Source organism: Pseudophryne corroboree, chromosome 5 (genome assembly GCF_028390025.1).
Source record: "Pseudophryne corroboree isolate aPseCor3 chromosome 5, aPseCor3.hap2, whole genome shotgun sequence".
Classification (NCBI taxonomy): Eukaryota; Metazoa; Chordata; class Amphibia; order Anura; family Myobatrachidae; genus Pseudophryne; species Pseudophryne corroboree.
Genome location: NC_086448.1, coordinates 154,781,284 through 154,801,485, shown reverse-complemented (window position 1 = coordinate 154,801,485; position 20,202 = coordinate 154,781,284). Strand labels below are relative to the sequence as shown.

Sequence of the window (20,202 nt, the reverse complement as noted above, 5' to 3'; positions counted from 1 at the left end):
GCAGGTCCCGACTTAGAGGTAGAGGCCACGGATCTTCCGTGAGCATCTCCTGAAGTTCCGGGTACCAAGTTCTTCTTGGCCAATCCGGAGCCACGAGTATCGTTCTTACTCCCCTTTGCCGTATAATTCTCAGTACTTTTGGTATGAGAGGCAGAGGAGGAAACACATACACTGACTGGAACACCCACGGTGTTACCAGAGCGTCCACAGCTATTGCCTGAGGGTCTCTTGACCTGGCGCAATACCTGTCCAGTTTTTTGTTGAGGCGGGACGCCATCATATCCACCTTTGGTTTTTCCCAACGGTTCACAATCATGTGGAAGACTTCTGGATGAAGTCCCCACTCTCCCGGGTGTAGATCGTGTCTGCTGGGGAAGTCCGCTTCCCAGTTGTCCACTCCCGGAATGAACACTGCTGACAGTGCTATCACATGATCTTCCGCCCAGCGAAGAATCCTTGCAGCTTCTGCCATTGCCCTCCTGCTTCTTGTGCCGCCCTGTCTGTTTACGTGGGCGACTGCCGTGATGTTGTCCGACTGGATCAACACCGGCTGACCCTGAAGCAGGGGTTTTGCCAGGCTTAGAGCATTGTAAATCGCTCTTAGCTCCAGTATATTTATGTGAAGAGACATCTCCAGGCTTGACCACACTCCCTGGAAGTTTCTTCCCTGTGTGACCGCTCCCCAGCCTCTCAGACTGGCATCCGTGGTCACCAGGACCCAGTCCTGTATGCCGAATCTGCGGCCCTCTAACAGATGAGCACTCTGCAACCACCACAGAAGAGACACCCTTGTCCGTGGAGACAAAGTTATCCGCTGATGCATCTGCAGATGCGATCCGGACCATTTGTCCAGCAGATCCCACTGAAAAGTTCGTGCGTGGAATCTGCCGAATGGAATCGCTTCGTAAGAAGCCACCATTTTTCCCAGGACTCTTGTGCATTGATGCACAGACACTTTTCCTGGTTTTAGGAGGTTCCTGACAAGTTCGGATAACTCCCTGGCTTTCTCCTCCGGAAGAAACACCTTTTTCTGAACCGTGCCCAGAATCATTCCCAGGAACAGCAGACGTGTCGTCGGGGTCAATTGAGATTTTGGAAAATTCAGAATCCACCCGTGCTGTTGCAGCACTACTTGGGTTAGTGCTACTACATCCTCCAGCTGTTCTCTGGACCTTGCCCTTATCAGGAGATCGTCCAAGTAAGGGATAATTAATACGCCTTTTCTTCGCAGAAGAAACATCATTTCGGCCATTACCTTGGTAAAGACCCGAGGTGCCGTGGACAATCCAAACGGCAGCGTCTGAAACCGATAATGACAGTTTTGCACCACGAACCTGAGGTACCCTTGATGTGAAGGGCAAATTGAGACATGCAGGTAAGCATCCTTGATGTCCAGAGACACCATAAAGTCCCCTTCTTCCAGATTCGCTATCACTGCTCTGAGTGACTCCATCTTGAACTTGAATTTTTGTATGTACAGGTTCAAAGATTTCAGATTTAGAATAGGTCTTACCAAGCCGTCCGGCTTCGGTACCACAAATAGTGTGGAATAATACCCCTTTCCCTGTTGTAGGAGGGGTACCTTGACTATCACCTGCTGAGAATACAGCTTGTGAATGGCTTCCAATACCGTCGCCCTGTCTGAGGGAGACGTTGGCAGAGCAGACTTTAGGAACCGGCGAGGGGGAGACTTCTCGAATTCCAACCTGTAACCCTGAGATACTACCTGCAGGATCCAGGGGTCCACCTGTGAGTGAGCCCACTGTGCGCTGAAATTCTTGAGTCGACCCCCCACCGCCCCTGAGTCCGCTTGTAAAGCCCCAACGTCATGCTGAGGGCTTTGCAGAAGCCGGGGAGGGCTTCTGCTCCTGGGAGGGAGCTGCTTGGTGCACTCTCTTACCCTTTCCTTTGCCTCTGGGCAGATATGACTGTCCTTTTGCCCGCTTGTTCTTATAGGAACGAAAGGACTGCGGCTGAAAAGACGGTGTCTTTTTCTGTTGGGAGGGGACCTGAGGTAAAAAGGTGGATTTCCCGGCTGTTGCCGTGGCCACCAAATCCGATAGACCGACCCCAAATAATTCCTCCCCTTTATACGGCAATACTTCCATATGCCGTTTGGAATCCGCATCACCTGACCACTGTCGCGTCCATAAACTTCTTCTGGCAGATATGGACATCGCACTTACTCTCGATGCCAGAGTGCAAATATCCCTCTGAGCATCTCGCATATAAAGAAAAGCATCCTTTAATTGCTCTATAGTCAATAAAATACTGTCCCTATCCAGGGTATCAATATTTTCAGTCAGGGAATCCGACCAAACCACCCCAGCACTGCACATCCATGCTGAGGCGATGGCTGGTCGCAGTATAACACCTGTATGAGTGTATATACTTTTCAGGGTAGTTTCCAGCCTCCTATCAGCTGGATCCTTGAGGGCGGCCGTTTCAGGAGACGGTAACGCCACTTGTTTTGATAAGCGTGAGTGCCTTATCCACCCTAGGGGGTGTTTCCCAGCGCGCCCTAACCTCTGGCGGGAAAGGATATAATGCCAATAACTTCTTTGAAATTAGCAGTTTTCTATCAGGGTTAACCCACGCTTCATCACACACTTCATTCAATTCCTCTGATTCAGGAAAAACTACAGGTAGTTTTTTCAGACCCCACATAATACCCCTTTTTGTGGTACTTGCAGTATCAGAGATATGCAAAGCCTCCTTCATTGCCGTGATCATATAACGTGTGGCCCTACTGGAAAATACGTTTGTTTCTTCACCGTCGACACTAGATTCGGTGTCCGTGTCTGGGTCTGTGTCGACCGACTGAGGTAAAGGGCGTTTTACAGCCCCTGACGGTGTCTGAGACGCCTGGACAGGTACTAACTGGTTTGCCGGCCGTCTCATGACGTCAACTGATTTTTGTAACGTGCTGACATTATCACGTAATTCCATAAACAAAGCCATCCATTCCGGTGTCGACTCCCTAGGGGGTGACATCACCATTACCGGCAATTGCTCCGCCTCCACACCAACATCGTCCTCATACATGTCGACACACACGTACCGACACACAGCAGACACACAGGGAATGCTCTTATCGAAGACAGGACCCCACTAGCCCTTTGGGGAGACAGAGGGAGAGTTTGCCAGCACACACCCAAGCGCTATAAATATATAGGAACAACCCTACAGAAGTGTTGTTTCCTTTATAGCAGCTTAATATATCAATATCGCCAAAAAAGTGCCCCCCCCTCTCTGTTTTTTTACCCTGTTTCTGTAGTGCAGTGCAGGGGAGAGTCCTGGGAGCCTTCCTCGCAGCGGAGCTGTGCAGGAAAATGGCGCTGTGTGCTGAGGAGATAGGCCCCGCCCCCTATTTCGGCGGGCTCTTCTCCCGGTGTTTGTGAGACCTGGCAGGGGTTAAATACATCCAAATAGCCCCAGGGGCTATATGTGATGTATTTTTAGCCAGAACAAGGTATTATCATTGCTGCCCAGGGCGCCCCCCCCCCCAGCGCCCTGCACCCTCAGTGACCGCTGGTGTGAAGTGTGCTGACAACAATGGCGCACAGCTGCAGTGCTGTGCGCTACCTCATGAAGACTGAGAAGTCTTCTGCCGCCGGTTTCTGGACCTCTTCACTTTTCGGCATCTGCAAGGGGGTCGGCGGCGCGGCTCCGGGACCGGACTCCATGGCTGGGCCTGTGTTCGATCCCTCTGGAGCTAATGGTGTCCAGTAGCCTAAGAAGCCAATCCATCCTGCACGCAGGTGAGTTCACTTCTTCTCCCCTAAGTCCCTCGTTGCAGTGAGCCTGTTGCCAGCAGGAAAATAAAAAACCTAATAACTTTTTCTAAGCAGCTCTTTAGGAGAGCCACCTAGATTGCACCCTGCTCGGACGGGCACAAAAACCTAACTGAGGCTTGGAGGAGGGTCATAGGGGGAGGAGCCAGTGCACACCACCTAGTCTTAAAGCTTTTATTTTTGTGCCCTGTCTCCTGCGGAGCCGCTAATCCCCATGGTCCTGACGGAGTCCCAGCATCCACTAGGACGTCAGAGAAATATAAGTGATCTCATCATAAAGTATACATAAACTCCAGTAAATAATAGGATTTTAATACCTACCGGTATATCCTTTTCTTTAATCCGTAGAGGATGCTTCAAGAACCATGGGGTATAGACGGGATCCGCAGGAGACATGGGCACACTATAAGACTTTGAATGGGTGTGAACTGGCTCCTCCCTCTATGCCCCTCCTCCAGACTCCAGTTATAGGAACTGTGCCCAGGGAGACGGACATTTAGAGAAAAAGGATTTATATAATTAATTTAAACTAAGGTGAAATACATACCAGCTCACACCACTAACACGCCGTACAACATGGCATTCAACAACAACGCATGCAACAACAGTCACAGATTGACTTAACTCAACGCAACATGAGCGTAACTATAACCAAACTGCAGATACAGCCCGCACTGGGACGGGCGCCCAGCATCCTCTACGGACTACGAGAAAAGGATTTACCGGTAGGTATTAAAATCCTATTTTCTCATACGTCCTAAAGGATGCTGGGGATGCTTCAAGAACCATGGGGTTAATACAACAGCTCTAGAATGGGCGGGAGAGTGCGGATGACTCTGCAGCACCGATTGACCAAACAAGAGGTCCTCCTCAGCCAAGGTATCAAACTTGTAAAACTTCGCAAAGGTGTTTGAACCCGACCAAGTAGCAGTTTGACAAAGTTGTAACGCCGAGACTCCCCGGGCAGCCGCCCAGGATGAGCCCACCTTCCTGGTAGAATGGGCTTTTACCGATTTCGGTAACGGCAATCCTGCCGTAGAATGAGCCTGCTGAATCGTATTACTAATCCAGCGCGCAATAGTCTGCTTAGAAGCAGGAGCCCCAATCTTGTTGGGAGCCCATAGGACAAACAGAGCCTCTGTTTTCCTAATCTGTGCTGTTCTGGTGACATAGATCTTCAAAGCTCTGACCACATCGAGAGACTTTGACTCCGCCAAGGCGTCAGTAGCCACTGGCACCACAATTGGCTGGTTAACATGAAATGATGAAACCACTTTTGGCAGAAATTGCTGACGAGTACTCAACTCCGCTCTATCAGCATGGAAAATCAAATAGGGGCTTTTGTGAGACAAAGCCGCCAACTCAGACACTCGCCTTGCAGACGCAAAGGCCAACAACATGACCACTTTCCAAGTAAGGAATTTTAACTCAACTTTGCGCAAAGGTTCAAACCAATGTGATAGCAAGAATTGCAACACTACATTAAGGTCCCATGGTGCCACTGGGGGCACAAAGGGAGGTTGGATGTGCAGCACGCCTTTTACGAAGGTCTGAACTTCTGGAAGGGAGGCCAATTCTTTTTGAAAAAAGATCGACAAGGCCGAAATCTGTACTTTAACAGAGCCTAACTTTAGGCCCGCATCCACACCTGCTTATAGGAAATGGAGCAAACGGCCCAGGTGAAACTCTTCCGTAGGAGCCTTCTTGGATTCACACCAAGACACATATTTCCTCCAAATACGGTGGTAATGCTTTGCCATTACTTCTTCTCTAGCTTGAAGAAGTGTAGGAATGACTTCACTAGGAATACCCTTTCGGGCTAGGATTTGGCGCTCAACCACCACGCCGTCAAACGCAGCCGCGGTAAGTCCTGATACACGCACGGCCCCTGTTGTTTCAGGTCCTCCCGAAGAGGAAGAGCAACTCCTGATGATCTGGATACCAGGCCCTTTTTGGCCAATCTGGAACAATGAGGATCGCCTAAACCCTTGTTCTTCTTATAATTTTTATCACCTTCGGAATGAGTGGAAACGGAGGGAACACATAGACCGACTGAAACACCCACAGTGTCACTAGGGCGTCCACCGCTATCGCCTGAGGGTCCCTTGACCTGGAACAATATCTCTGAAGTTTCTTGTTGAGGCGGGACGCCATCATGTCCACTTGAGGAACTCCCCAACGACTTGTCACTTCTGCAAAGACCTCTTGATGAAGACCTCACTCTCCTGGATGGAGATCGTGTCTGCTGAGTAAGTCTGCTTCCCAGCTGTCCACTCCTGGAATGAAGACCGCTGCCAGAGTGGCATGTCTTTCCGCCCAGCGAAGAATCTTCTTGGCCTCGGCCATCGCCGCTCTGCTCTTTGTTCCGCCTTGGTGGTTTATGTACGCCACTGCTGTCACGTTGTCTGACTGAATCAAGATCGGCAGACCTCGAAGAAGATGTTCTGCTTGTAGTATGCCATTGTGGATGGCTCTTAATTCCAGAATATTTATGTGTAGACAAGCTTCCTGGCTTGACCACTTTCCCTGAAAGTTTCTTCCCTGTGTGACTGCTCCCCAGCCTCGGAGGCATGCATCTGTGGTCACCAGGATCCAATCCTGAATCCCGAATCTGCGTCCCTCCAGAAGGTGGGAACTGTGCAGCCACCACAGAAGGGAAATTCTGGTCCTGGGAGATAGAATTATTTTCCGGTGCATGTCCAGGTGAGACCCGGACCACTGGTCCAGCAGGTTCCACTGAAACACCCTGGCATGGAACCTGCCATACGGAATGGCCTCGTAGGCCGCCACCATCTTCCCCAGCAACCGAGTGCACTGAAGTACTGACACCCTTGCCGGTTTCAGAATCTGTTTTACCATGTTCTGTATTTCCAGAGCTTTTTCCATTGGAAGAAAAACTCTCTGCAACTCTGTATCCAGAATCATACCCAGGAACGACAGCCGTGTCGTTGGATCCAACTGTGATTTTGGTAAATTTAGGAGCCAACCGTGTTGTTGCAAAATCGTCAGTGAAAGAGCAACATTCTTCAACAATTGCTCCTTGGACCTCGCCTTTATGAGGAGATCGTCCAAGTACGGGATAATTGTGATTCCCTGCTTGCGCAGGAGAACCATCATTTCCGCCATAACCTTGGTGAAAATCCTCGGAGCCGTGGACAGACCAAACGGCAACGTCTGAAATTGGTAATGACAATCCTGAACAGCAAATCTCAGGTAAGCCTGATGCGGAGGATATATGGGGACATGTAAGTAGGCATCCTTTATGTCGACCGACACCATAAAATCCCCCTCCTCCAGACTGGAGATCACAGCTCGTAGAGACTCCATCTTGAACTTGAATCTATTCAAAAAGAAATTGAGGGATTTGAGGTTTAGAATCGGTCTGACTGAGCCATCCGGCTTCAGGACCACGAACAGGCTTGAATAAAAATATACATAGTGTACTCTGTCTTAGATATATCCTTCAATACAATAAATGTATGTAAATTCTCGTACCACAAGAACAGGTCTACCGTTTTTAAGAGTAGACAACCACACTTTTCATAGGGGCTGGATTACACCAGTCTGGACTTCTTCCTATCAGGATCTCCTTACGGATTAGGTCACACCAAAAAGAGAAAATAAGCCTCTAATAGTGCAACACTGTTTTATTCCATACATAAAAACAAACTGAGGGGATATAGATAGTCTCTCACCAATAGAAATGGCCCACCACAAGAGCGGACAAAACAGCATGGGTCAGATATTTATCACAGGCGTCCCTGGAACCCGCCGTCCAAGTCAAATGGTGAAGTCCCAAAAACGTCTCCCCTCATAAAATCCTCCTGCCGACGCGTTTCAACACTTCTTGTGTCTTTATCAAGGCATGTTGGAGGATGAGAACTTTCACATATTTATACCCCACCCAATTCCACACAGGAACCGTCCTATTTCCAGACATGGATCAACTACAAACTAAAATTCCTATCTTATCTAACCATTCTAATCATTCCTTAAATCCACTCCGTTCCTTCTTGTTACATCCAAAAACTCCAGCGCCAGAACGACGGCCTCGTGAACGGAAGTCCGACCTTGTCACCCGGAAGTGTTCATCCCGGAGTGCCGATACGTCTTTTCCGGAAGTCTTTCCCTGGTCTTCAGACGTCAATGCCCGCCCACTACACCCGGATGTCTTTGGTGTGCAGCTTCATTCGGACTCCCAGGAAGTCCAACGTCCGTCTCTCATCATTATACACCACAAACTTGTTTGTTTCCCCCCGTTGTAGTTTACGGGTAAATCGGAATGGTTCTTTATACAAATCTATGTGTCCAAAAGGCTCCCCGTATCAAATTGAACATTTCCTCAAAAATAGAGAATAAAGACATGGATCAGAGATAACACAATGAATGTATAAATAAATAAAAAGCCATCTTTAGAGATCAATTAAAAATAATAAAATTCCATAGCAGCTCAAATGAATAATTTAATTTAAAAACCATTTCAATTCAAAATCCTTGTTCAGTCCCTTAGGGACAAGGGTTTTGCAATTAAAAATCATAGTCATTTAATTTCGTGCCAACTTAGATGCTAGATCATTACCCCTAATATCACCAGTCACATGTTTCAGGCCATAAAAATGTTTTATTTGGGATACATCACAATTATGAACTTCTTTAAAATGTAATGAAAGGGCATGAGTTTCCATGCCCTTCGTGATATTCCTTAAATGTTCTCCCAGCCTGATTTTTAGGGGTCTACTTGTACGTCCTATATAAAATTTACCACAGGTGCACTCAATGCAATACACTATGTTAGACGTATGACATGTAATGAACTCCAATATTTGAATTTTTTTTATCATTGATTACTACCTCTGTTTTTTTCATTCCAAACGTATTTCTCACTTTTTTACAGCCCGTGCACGACCCACATCTATAAAAACCTGTACTCAAGGTTCTGGCAATTTTAGGTGATGTGGGGCACAGGCTCTGTACCAACTTAGCTTTAATGTTCGGAGCCCGTCTGAATATACATATGGGCTTCTCAGGTAGATCTCCTATCACTGGATCTTTCTTCAAGACTCGCCAATGCTTCTTGAAGATCTGTTGTACTTTATTGTGTTGTGATGAGAAATTGGTGGTAAATGCCCATTTGAATTTTCCATCCTTTTTATTTTTCTCAATCAACGATTTACTCAATATCGTTGTTCTATCTAAATCTGAGGCTTCCTGAAATGCATGTCTAGTCATCTCTTTATCATACCCACACTTAGTGAAGCATTGGCTCATCTCCTCCGCCTGTGCTAAAAAAACTTCCTTATCGGAACAGTTCTTTCTTAATCTCCTGAACTGCCCTGACGGTATGGACTCTAGCCACCTATCATGATGACAACTGTCCCTATTTATAAAAGATCTAGAATCTGTGGGCTTGATAAAAGTTTTCGTCTTTAAAACTCCTTCCGCATAGATGGTCAAATCTAAAAAATTCACATGCGTCTGACTGATTTCAAAAGTGAGAACTATGTTTTTTTCATTACTACTTAGAAAAGTGCAAAAGAGGTCTAATTGTTCCTTATCACCCTTCCAAATAAAAAATATATCGTCGATATATCTTCGCCAGGACACGAGGTTCGCCCCAATGGGGTTATTATCCCAAATGGTAGAATCTTCCCATTCCCCCATAAAAATATTTGCATAACTCGGGGCGAACCTAGTGCCCATGGCGGTGCCCCTCTTTTGTATATAAAATTCATCCCTAAAAATAAAATAATTGTTCATAATGATAAAATTGATCCCTTTCATAATAAAATCTCTCATACTGGGATCTATAGTAGACTGTCTCAATTTTCTATTTACCGCCTCCACTCCTTGTCTATGTTCTATGATGGTGTTTAGCGAACTGACGTCTGACGTCACTAAATAAAAATCCTCTCTCCACTCTATAGTTGGTAAAAGATTTAAAACATCACCTGTATCTCTTAAATGAGATCTGTTAGATAAAACTAATGGTTGGAGATAAAAATCAATAAACAAAGACAAATTGGCGGTGAGGGAGTCTACCCCAGAAACTATCGGACGCCCGGGCGGGTTAGTGGCATTTTTGTGGACCTTGGGCAAAATGTAAATAGTTGGTATAATTGGACATTCAATAATTTAAAACTTGGATTCCATTTCCGTAATCGTACCCTTTTTGCTATAACTCTCTACCAAGGTTTTCAACTGTGAACCAAATTTCTTGGTAGGGTCACCTCTGATCTTCTTATAGGTACCCATATCACTTAATTGTCGAATAACCTCTGCCTCATAGTTGTTCCTGTCCATGAGTACTACAGCACCACCCTTATCGGCTGGTTTAATGATTAACTCCTTTTTCTTAGACAGAGTTTCAAGGGCCCGCCTTTCCTTAAAAGTCAGATTATATTTAACTTTATGAGAGTCCAATTTCTCTAAGTCTTCCAGGACTAATGCACTGAAAGACTCCAAGAAACACCCCTTCAAATGAGAAGGGAAGAAGGTTGATCTCGGTCTAAAAGGCAAAATTTCTGCGACTTCATTCACCATATTTTCATTGGTTTTCAACTTAAAAAATTTCTTAAGTGTCAACTTTCTTATACATTTCTGGATATCTATAAAAGTGTTGAATTTTTAAGTTGAAAACCAATGAAAAACAAGTTTGTGGTGTATAATGATGAGAGACGGACGTTGGACTTCCTGGGAGGCCGAATGAAGCTGCACACCAAAGACATCCGGGTGTAGTGGGCGGGCATTGACGTCTGAAGACCGGGGAAAGACTTCCGGAAATGACGTATCGGCACTCCGGGATGAACACTTCCGGGTGATGAGGTCGGACTTCCGGTCACGAGGCCGCCGTTCTGGAGAGGGAGTTTTTGGATATAACAAGAAGGAACGGAGTGGATTTAAGGAATGATTAGAATGGTTAGATAAGATAGGAATTTTAGTTTGTAGTTGATCCATGTCTGGAAATAGGACGGTTCCTGTGTGGAATTGGGTGGGGTATAAATATGTGAAAGTTCTCATCCTCCAACATGCCTTGATAAAGACACAAGTGTTGAAACGCGTCGGCAGGAGGATTTTCTGAGGGGAGACGTTTTTGGGACTTCACCATTTGACTTGGACAGCGGATTCCAGGGACGCCTGTGATAAATATCTGACCCATGCTGTTTTGTCCGCTCTTGTGGTGGACCATTTCTATTGGTTAGAGACCATCTATATCCCCTCAGTTTGTTTTTATGTATGGAATAAAACAGTGTTGCACTATTAGAGGCTTTTTTTCTCTTTTTGGTGGGACCTAATCCGTAAGGAGATCCTGATAGGAAGAAGTCCAGACTGGTGTAATCCAGCCCCTATGAAAAGTGTGGTTGTCTACTCTTAAAAACGGTAGACCTGTTCTTGTGGTACGAGAATTTACATACATTTATTGTATTGAAGGATATATCTAAGACAGAGTACACTATGTATATTTTTCCTTTTCTTTTTGAATGAGCGCCTGTGGACTCAAATAGGAATTTCCTTGACTGCATCTATTTAAAGTGTTGGGTGACACTTTTCTTTTACGGTATTTTATTAAAATCTTTCTGTTACGTAAGGCTTGAATAAAAACCTTTACCCTGCTGAGACAGGGGTACCGTGACAATCACTTGATTTTGACACAACTTTAATATCGCAGCGCTTACTATCTCCCTTTCTGGAAGAGAAGCTGGCAAGGCCGATTTGAAAAATCGGTGAGGGGGCACGTCTTGAAACTCTAACTTGTAACCCTGGGTTACTATATCTACTATCCAAGGATCCAGGTCCGAGTGCTCCCAGACCTGACTGAAGAGTTTGAGACGTGCCCCCACTGGTGCGGACTCCCGCAGCGGAGCCCCAGCGTCATGCGGTGGATTTGGTAGAAGCCGGAGAGGACTTCTGCTCCTGGGAACTTGCCACAGCCTGTGACCTTTTTCCCCTTCCTCTCCCCCTCGCAGCAAGGAAGGAGGACCCACGTCCTTTTTTGAATTTGTTGGGCCGAAAGGACTGCATCTGATAGTGAGGCGATTTCTTCTGCTGTGCAGGAACATAAGGTAAAAACGATGACTTACCCGCGGTAGCCGTAGAGACCAGTTCAGTGAGGCCGTCACCAAACAAGACCTTACCGTTAAACGGTAAAGACTCCATCGCCTTCTTAGAGTCAGCATCAGCATTCCATTGATGAATCCACAACGCTCTCCTGGCTGAGACTGACATGGCACTGGCCCTTGAGCCCAAAAGGCCAATATCCCTTACAGCTTCTTTTAAATATGCTGCAGCGTCCTTGATGTGACCCAAAGTCAAAAGCACACTATCCCTGTCTAGGGTATCTACCTCAGAGGACAAGTTATTCGCCCACTTCTCAATAGCGCTACTCACCCATGCCGCAGCAACAGCGGGCCTGAGTAGCGGCCCTGTAGTGACATAAATGGATTTCAGGGTATTTTCCTGCTTACGATCCACAGGATCCTTTAGGGCTGCCGTGTCAGGGGACGGAAGCGCCACCTTTTTGGATAGACGCGATAAAGCCTGGTCTACCCTGGGGATTGACTCCCAGCTGTCCCTGTCCCCAGAGGGGAACGGATATGCCATTGGAATTCTTTTGGGAACATATATCTTTTTGTCAGGATTTTCCCAAGCTTTTTCAAAAAGTGCGCTCAGTTCATGAGAGGGAGGAACCGTTACCTCAGGTTTCTTTCCTTTAAACATACAGACCCTCGTATCAGGAACAGCAGGGTCCTCAGTTATATGTAATACATCTTTTATTGCCACAATCATGTACTGAATACTCTTAGCCAGTTTTGGATGTAATCTGGCATCACTATAGTCGACACTGGAATCAGAGTCCGTGTCAGTATCTGTATCTACTATCTGGGCAAATGCACGTTTCTGCGATCCCGAAGGGGTCTGTACCTGTGACAAAGCATCTTCCATGGATTTCCTCCATGTCTGGTTCTTAGACTCAGATTTATCAAATCTCTTAGCCAACTTTGTCACATTCGTATTTAAAACACTCAACATATTGACCCAGTCATCCGTCGGCGGTGCAGACACTGTTACTCTCATAGAACTGTCTGTCCCCATGCCAGCTTCCTCCTGGGAAGAGCATTCAGCCTCAGACATGTCGACACATACACGTACCGACAGCCACAACTACACTGGGGCTATAGGAGACAGACCCACAGCAGAGCCTGTTAGAGAGACACAGAAAGAGTTCTGCCAGCTCACACCCAGCGCCTATCCCGGTTCTGAAGTCAGTAACCAGACTGCCCAGACCTGCTAGCGCTTTTTTCATATATAATAAATCACTAAAGCAATAGTGCCCCCCCCCCCCCCCGTTTTGCACCCTGTTACTTGCACAGCAGTGTGGAGGTCAGGGCTAGCATCTCTGCAGCCTTCTGTGAAGAGAAAAATGGCGCTGGTGAGAGCTGCGCAGCTAAGCCCCGCCCACTACATGGCGCGCTTCAGTCCCGCTCAAAAATTCTTTATACTGCTCTTTGAGGCCCTCCATGCTGCCCAGGGCACCCCCCCTGCGCCCTGCACCCTGCAGTGCCGTGATCAGTGTGGGAGCATGGCGCGCAGCGCGACCGCTGCGCGGTGCCTCAAACGCCGTCTTCTCCCGTCACTGAAGTCTTCTGATCTTCTCATACGGCTTCAATCTTCTGGCTCTGTGAGGGGGGTGACGGCGCGGCTCCGGGAACAAGCAGCTAGGCGTACCGTAGTGATCTAACCCTCTGGAGCTAATGGTGTCCAGTAGCCTAAGAATCAGAGCCCTTTAACTCTTAAGAAGTAGGTCTGCTTCTCTCCCCTCAGTCCCACGATGCAGGGAGCCTGTTGCCAGTAGGTCTCCCTGAAAATAATAAACCTAAATAAAGTATTTTTCTGAGAAACTCAGGAGAGCTCCTCAGTGTGGATCCAGTCTCGCTGGGCACAGAATCTAACTGGAGTCTGGAGGAGGGGCATAGAGGGAGGAGCCAGTTCACACGCATTCAAAGTCTTATAGTGTGCCCATGTCTCCTGCAGATCCAGTCTATACCCCATGGTTCTTGAAGCATCCCCAGCATCCTTTAGGACGTATGAGAAAAGCTATTTAAACTAGTGAATGTCCATGCTGATAATTTGTGAGGTATGGTGTCATTCTGGTCCTGAAGGGGAAGCAGTTGAAGCCCCAACACAGGTGTACCTGGGTGCGCCATATGCCTGCCATGCCGACAGCTTGACAGAACTTGGAAGCTGTTTATCTAACTGTCTACAACTCTGCAGACCATGGACGGGAAATGCAGGACTGACTCCAGCAGAGACCAAACTAATGAAACCGAGGTTTTATTGGTCTAAGGGCAATGAGAATATACCCCCCTAGATACCTCGGAATTATTTTTCATTTAGGATGGAACAGGATCTCCAGGACCACTAAAGCCAAAACCTTGTCCTACCAACTGCAGAACATTTGGTCTGTGAGAACCCAGGCCCTCACCCAATTGTTCCACTCACCTCTCCGCAGTCTTACTGACCCAAGCTGAAGCAAAGTTCCAGTGAAAACCATTTTAAGAGAAGCCTCAAATTTCCTATTTTGGTATCCCATAAAGTAGCGGTGTTCGGAATCAGAATAGTGGTAGTGGCTTTTGAGAGTTGGGTTTCCCATTTTACCTTAACCTCACTAGGAAGAAGGTAGAGAGGTACTACAATCTGTGAGATACCCAAAATCTTTGATCAGGTATGGTCCATGCAGGGCCGGTGCAAGGTTTCTTGGCACACTAGGCAAAACTTCATCCTCCACCGCCCCCCCCCCCCCAAATAAATAAATAAATAAATAAACACCCCGCCATTGGCCACCACAGGAATATATAATAACAAACACGTTCGCCCCTTTCAGGAAAAAAAGAAAATAACACTTTGGGCTCCACAGCGTAAAAAACACACACATTGAGGCAGACGCACACTCACAATGACACTCATACTGAGGCAGAGGCACACATACACACTCATACTGAGGCAGAGGCACACACACACACACACACACACACACACACACACACACTCATACTGAGGCAGAGGCACACACACACTCATACTGAGGCAGAGACACACACACACTGATGCTGAGACACACACACACACACACACACACTGACACTCATACTGAGACACACACACTGATACTGAGACACACACACACACACACTGACATTCATACTGAGGCAGAGGCACACACACTCGTACTGAAACACACACACTGATACGGAGACACACACACTGACACTCATACTGAGGCAGAGGCACACACTGAAACACACACACTGATACGGAGACACACACACTGACACTCATACTGAGGCAGAGGCACACACACTCGTACTGAAACACACACACTGATACGGACACTCATACTGAGGCAGAGGCACACACATTCGTATTGAAACACACACACTGACACTCATACTGAGGCAGAGCCACACACACTCGTACTGAAACACACACACTGATACGGACACTCATACTGAGGCAGAGGCACACACATTCGTATTGAAACACACACACTGATACGGAGACACACACACTGACACTCATACTGAGGCAGAGCCACACACACTCGTACTGAAACACACACACTGATACGGAGACACACACACTGACACTCATACTGAGGCAGAGCCACACACACACTGATGCTGAGACACACACACACACACACACACACACACACACTGACACTCATACTGAGACACACACACTGATACTGAGACACACACACACACACTGACATTCATACTGAGGCAGAGGCACACACACTCGTAATGAAACACACACACTGATACGGAGACTCACACACTGACACTCATACTGAGGTAGAGGCACACACACTCGTACTGAAACACACACACTGATACGGAGACACACACACTGACACTCATACTGAGGCAGAGGCACACACTGAAACACACACACTGATACGGAGACACACACACTGACACTCATACTGAGGCAGAGGCACACACACTCGTACTGAAACACACACACTGATACGGACACTCATACTGAGGCAGAGGCACACACATTCATATTGAAACACACACACTGATACGGAGACACACACACTGACACTCATACTGAGGCAGAGCCACACACACTCGTACTGAAACACACACACTGATACGGACACTCATACTGAGACAGAGGCACACACATTCGTATTGAAACACACACACTGATACGGAGACACACACACTGACACTCATACTGAGGCAGAGCCACACACACTCGTACTGAAACACACACACTGATACGGACACTCATACTGAGACAGAGGCACACACATTCGTATTGAAACACACACACTGATACGGAGACACACACACTGACACTCATACTGAGGCAGGGCCACACACACTCGTACTGAAACACACACACTGATACGGACACTCATACTGAGACAGAGGCACACACATTCGTATTGAAACACACACACTGATACGGAGACACACACACTGACACTCATACTGAGGCAGAGCCACACACACTCGTACTGAAACACACACACTGACATTCATACTGAGGCAGAGCCAAACACACTCGTACTGAAACACACACACTGATACGGAGACACACACACTGACACTCATACTGAGGCAGAGACACACACACACTGATGCTGAGACACACACACACACACTGACACTCATACTGAGACACACACACTGATACTGAGACACACACACACACACTGACATTCATACTGAGGCAGAGCCACACACACTCGTACTGAAACACAAACACTGATACGGACACTCATACTGAGACAGAGGCACACACATTCGTATTGAAACACACACACTGATACGGAGACACACACACTGACACTCATACTGAGGCAGAGCCAAACACACTCGTACTGAAACACACAAACTGATACGGAGACACACACACTGACACTCATACTGAGGCAGAGCCACACACACTCGTACTGAAACACACACACTGATACGGAGACACACACACTGACACTCATACTGAGGCAGAGACACACACACACTGATGCTGAGACACACACACACACACACACACACACACTGACACTCATACTGAGACACACACACTGAAACTGAGACACACACACACTGACATTCATACTGAGGCAGAGGCACACACACTCGTAATGAAACACACACACTGATACGGACACTCATACTGAGGCAGAGGCACACACACTCGTATTGAAACACACACACTGATACGGAGACACACACACTGACACTCATACTGAGGCAGAGGCACACACACTCGTACTGAAACACACACACTGATACGGACACTCATACTGAGGCAGAGGCACACACATTCGTATTGAAACACACACACTGACACTCATACTGAGGCAGAGCCACACACACTCGTACTGAAACACACACACTGATACGGAGACACACACACTGACACTCATACTGAGGCAGAGACACACACACACTGATGCTGAGACACACACACACACACACACACACACACACACTGACACTCATACTGAGACACACACACTGAAACTGAAACTGAGACACACACACACTGACATTCATACTGAGGCAGAGGCACACACACTCGTAATGAAACACACACACTGATACGGACACTCATACTGAGGCAGAGGCACACACACTCGTATTGAAACACACACACTGATACGGAGACACACACACTGACACTCATACTGAGGCAGAGGCACACACACTCGTATTGAAACACACACACTGATACGGAGACACACACACTGATACGGAGACACACACACTGACACTCATACTGAGGCAGAGGCACACACACTCGTATTGAAACACACACACTGATACGGAGACACACATACTGACACTCATACTGAGGCAGAGGCACACACACTCGTACTGAAACACACACACTGATACGGAGACACACACACTGACACTCATACTGAGGCAGAGGCACACACTGAAACACACACACACACACACACACACACACTGACACTCATACTGAGGCAGAGGCACACACACTCGTATTGAAACACACACACTGATACGGAGACAAACACACTGACACTCATACTGAGGCAGAGGCACACACACTCGTACTGAAACACACACACTGATACGGAGACACACACACTGACACTCATACTGAGGCAGAGGCACACACTGAAACAAACACACACACACACACACACACACACCCTGACACTCATACTGGGACAGAGACACACACACTCATATTGGAGGCACACACCTGGCACTACCACAGTAGTTACCTCCAGCTCTGATCACAGGAGCCAGTCTCCCAAAGAGCAGGCAGGCCAGGCAGGGCCACAGACAGACCGCGGGGAGAACTGGCAAAGTCGGGGGGCGTGGCCTAATCACGGATATGTGGCCACGCCCCCTTAAACACAAAAGCATCAAAAAAATCCAAAGCAGCAGTCTATGGAGCCGGCAGAGAGGGGACACGGGAATGGAAACGGCCGAGGGGGAAACCACCTCTCTGCTGCCACTGCATATCTTCTACAGAGAGGTGGTGAATTAAAGAAAAACGGTGGTGGATCCCGGGACACTGAGTAGGGTATAGTGGCCTGGAATGGCCAAAAAGCATCAGTTGCTGTCACTTGGTTTAGTAGCGTTGCAGGACTACCCCCGCAGCGCTGCTACTAGTGTGTCCAATGTCCATGCCGCCTGGTAGCCTGCTGCTGCTGGCCTGCTATTTCATGGGGGATACAGGGAGGCGGTCTAACCACTAGAATGACCAGGGCTCCTGACAGCCTCAGTGTGCCGCCCCCTCAGTTCCCTGCGCTCATAGGCAGCTGCCTAAAGCTGCCTAGTGGAAGCGCCGGCCCTGGGTCCATGCTTCAGCAAACAGGTCCTGAGTGACAGACGAAAAGTAGACTCCGTTTGCACTTAAATAGCAGATTGCCAAAATCTCCAATTCCCCCTCTCCGATTTCCAATGTGTGCCAGTTAGCACAAGCTTGATGGCCTACTCCCTACAATCCTCACCAGGACATAAGGTACCCTTAGATCAGAAACTACTGCCACTACTGTCTTTCTCTTGGGAGGACAACTTAGAACTGGACTCTAGAAAAAGTGGAGGCAATCCTAGCTCTTTCAAAGGAAAGAGAAAATTGCAGGATACCCCGCACTGCCATCACCTGAAATCCAGTCAGGCAATCAGGGGCCATAGAGGGCATATGGAGCAGGTAAGAGACCCCAGGGAAAGCAAGGTCCTGCTCATATGTCCCATGATTCCCCCAGCAGGAACAAAAGAGAAAGAATACCATTTTGACACCCTATAGCATTTGTCGAGCTGCTACAGCTCCATAATGGGAAGTGACAAAGATGACAAATATTAATAGGATTGGACCTTGATCCAGGGCCCAGCACAATAAGAAGACAGGTATCCAAAGGACAGCTCCTAAGCCATTCCTAATGCCTGACCTTCCCAGGCACCAGGTAACCTGAAATCCAGCTGCTAAACTGCTCCCAGTTAAAGAAAGAACCACACCACTTATTGCCACATCTGAAGGGTACTGGCTGGAAGCTGTGGGAAGAATGTTTTCGGCAGTGGCTCCCTGCACCACAAACTATACCCATAGTGTTTCTAGTGTTCCCCAAATTGTTACCCACATGTTACAGCTAAAACTATATTATACTATTATCAAAACATGTCCTAACAGTACTACTGGTCTGGTTCTTGGTTTTTATTGTGTGTGTTAATGCAATGCATCGCGGCAAAGACCCATGTCAACACGGTGTTCATCGCTGATCAATGGTCAAAGTACAGTGTGGAGGACAGACACAGGAGATGCATACAGAATGGTACACTGACTCTCGTACTGGTATGTCATCGTCATTCAGTAACTACACTACATAACTAGTGATATAAACATACAGTGCGTACCAATGTAAGCATTCAGCTCTTCAGCGCTTAGAATCTTATCTGTTCCTGTAGGAAGATCTGGTTTCACATTAAGTAAGGCTGGTGACGTCACATCAAGCAGCTTGGTTATGTCTGGAATCTCAGGCACTGGAAGGTCAGAATGGTCTGGGAACCCTAAAGTGAAAAAGATCATGTAAATTTAACAAATTCACTTTTTCCCAAAGACACATCCCCTTTTGAAGCTCAATAACGACTGGCCGGTTATTGACAATCGCAGCTTATGCAGCCACATTATTCACCATTACAACATTGGTTCTACGGGACTGTAACGCAGGAATAATGAATGACTTGTCTGCATAGGCCACATCACAACTACCTGGCCAGCCTTTGTGTCAGCAGTAGGCTCACGGACATGAGCCTGGGTGGCTGAACCTATCCTCTACTGCAACGATGACTAGAAAAGATACTGAAGGCAGTATCCTATTACCTGCCGTCATTGACTGCGGGTAATTGGTGCG

At 47.4% G+C, this 20,202-nt stretch overlaps 1 protein-coding gene across 5 annotated transcripts in view; it reads right to left on the bottom strand.

Annotated features, from left to right (window-relative positions):
- The window catches only part of GORASP1 (golgi reassembly stacking protein 1), a 142,316-nt gene that overhangs the window by 7,905 nt on the left and 114,209 nt on the right, over positions 1–20,202 (bottom strand). For all 5 annotated transcript variants that reach the window (XM_063921829.1, XM_063921832.1, XM_063921830.1 and 2 more), the window contains one exon: positions 19,706–19,858. In XM_063921829.1, coding sequence (XP_063777899.1) covers positions 19,706–19,858 — 153 coding nt within the window. The remainder of the gene's footprint in view (positions 1–19,705; positions 19,859–20,202) is intronic.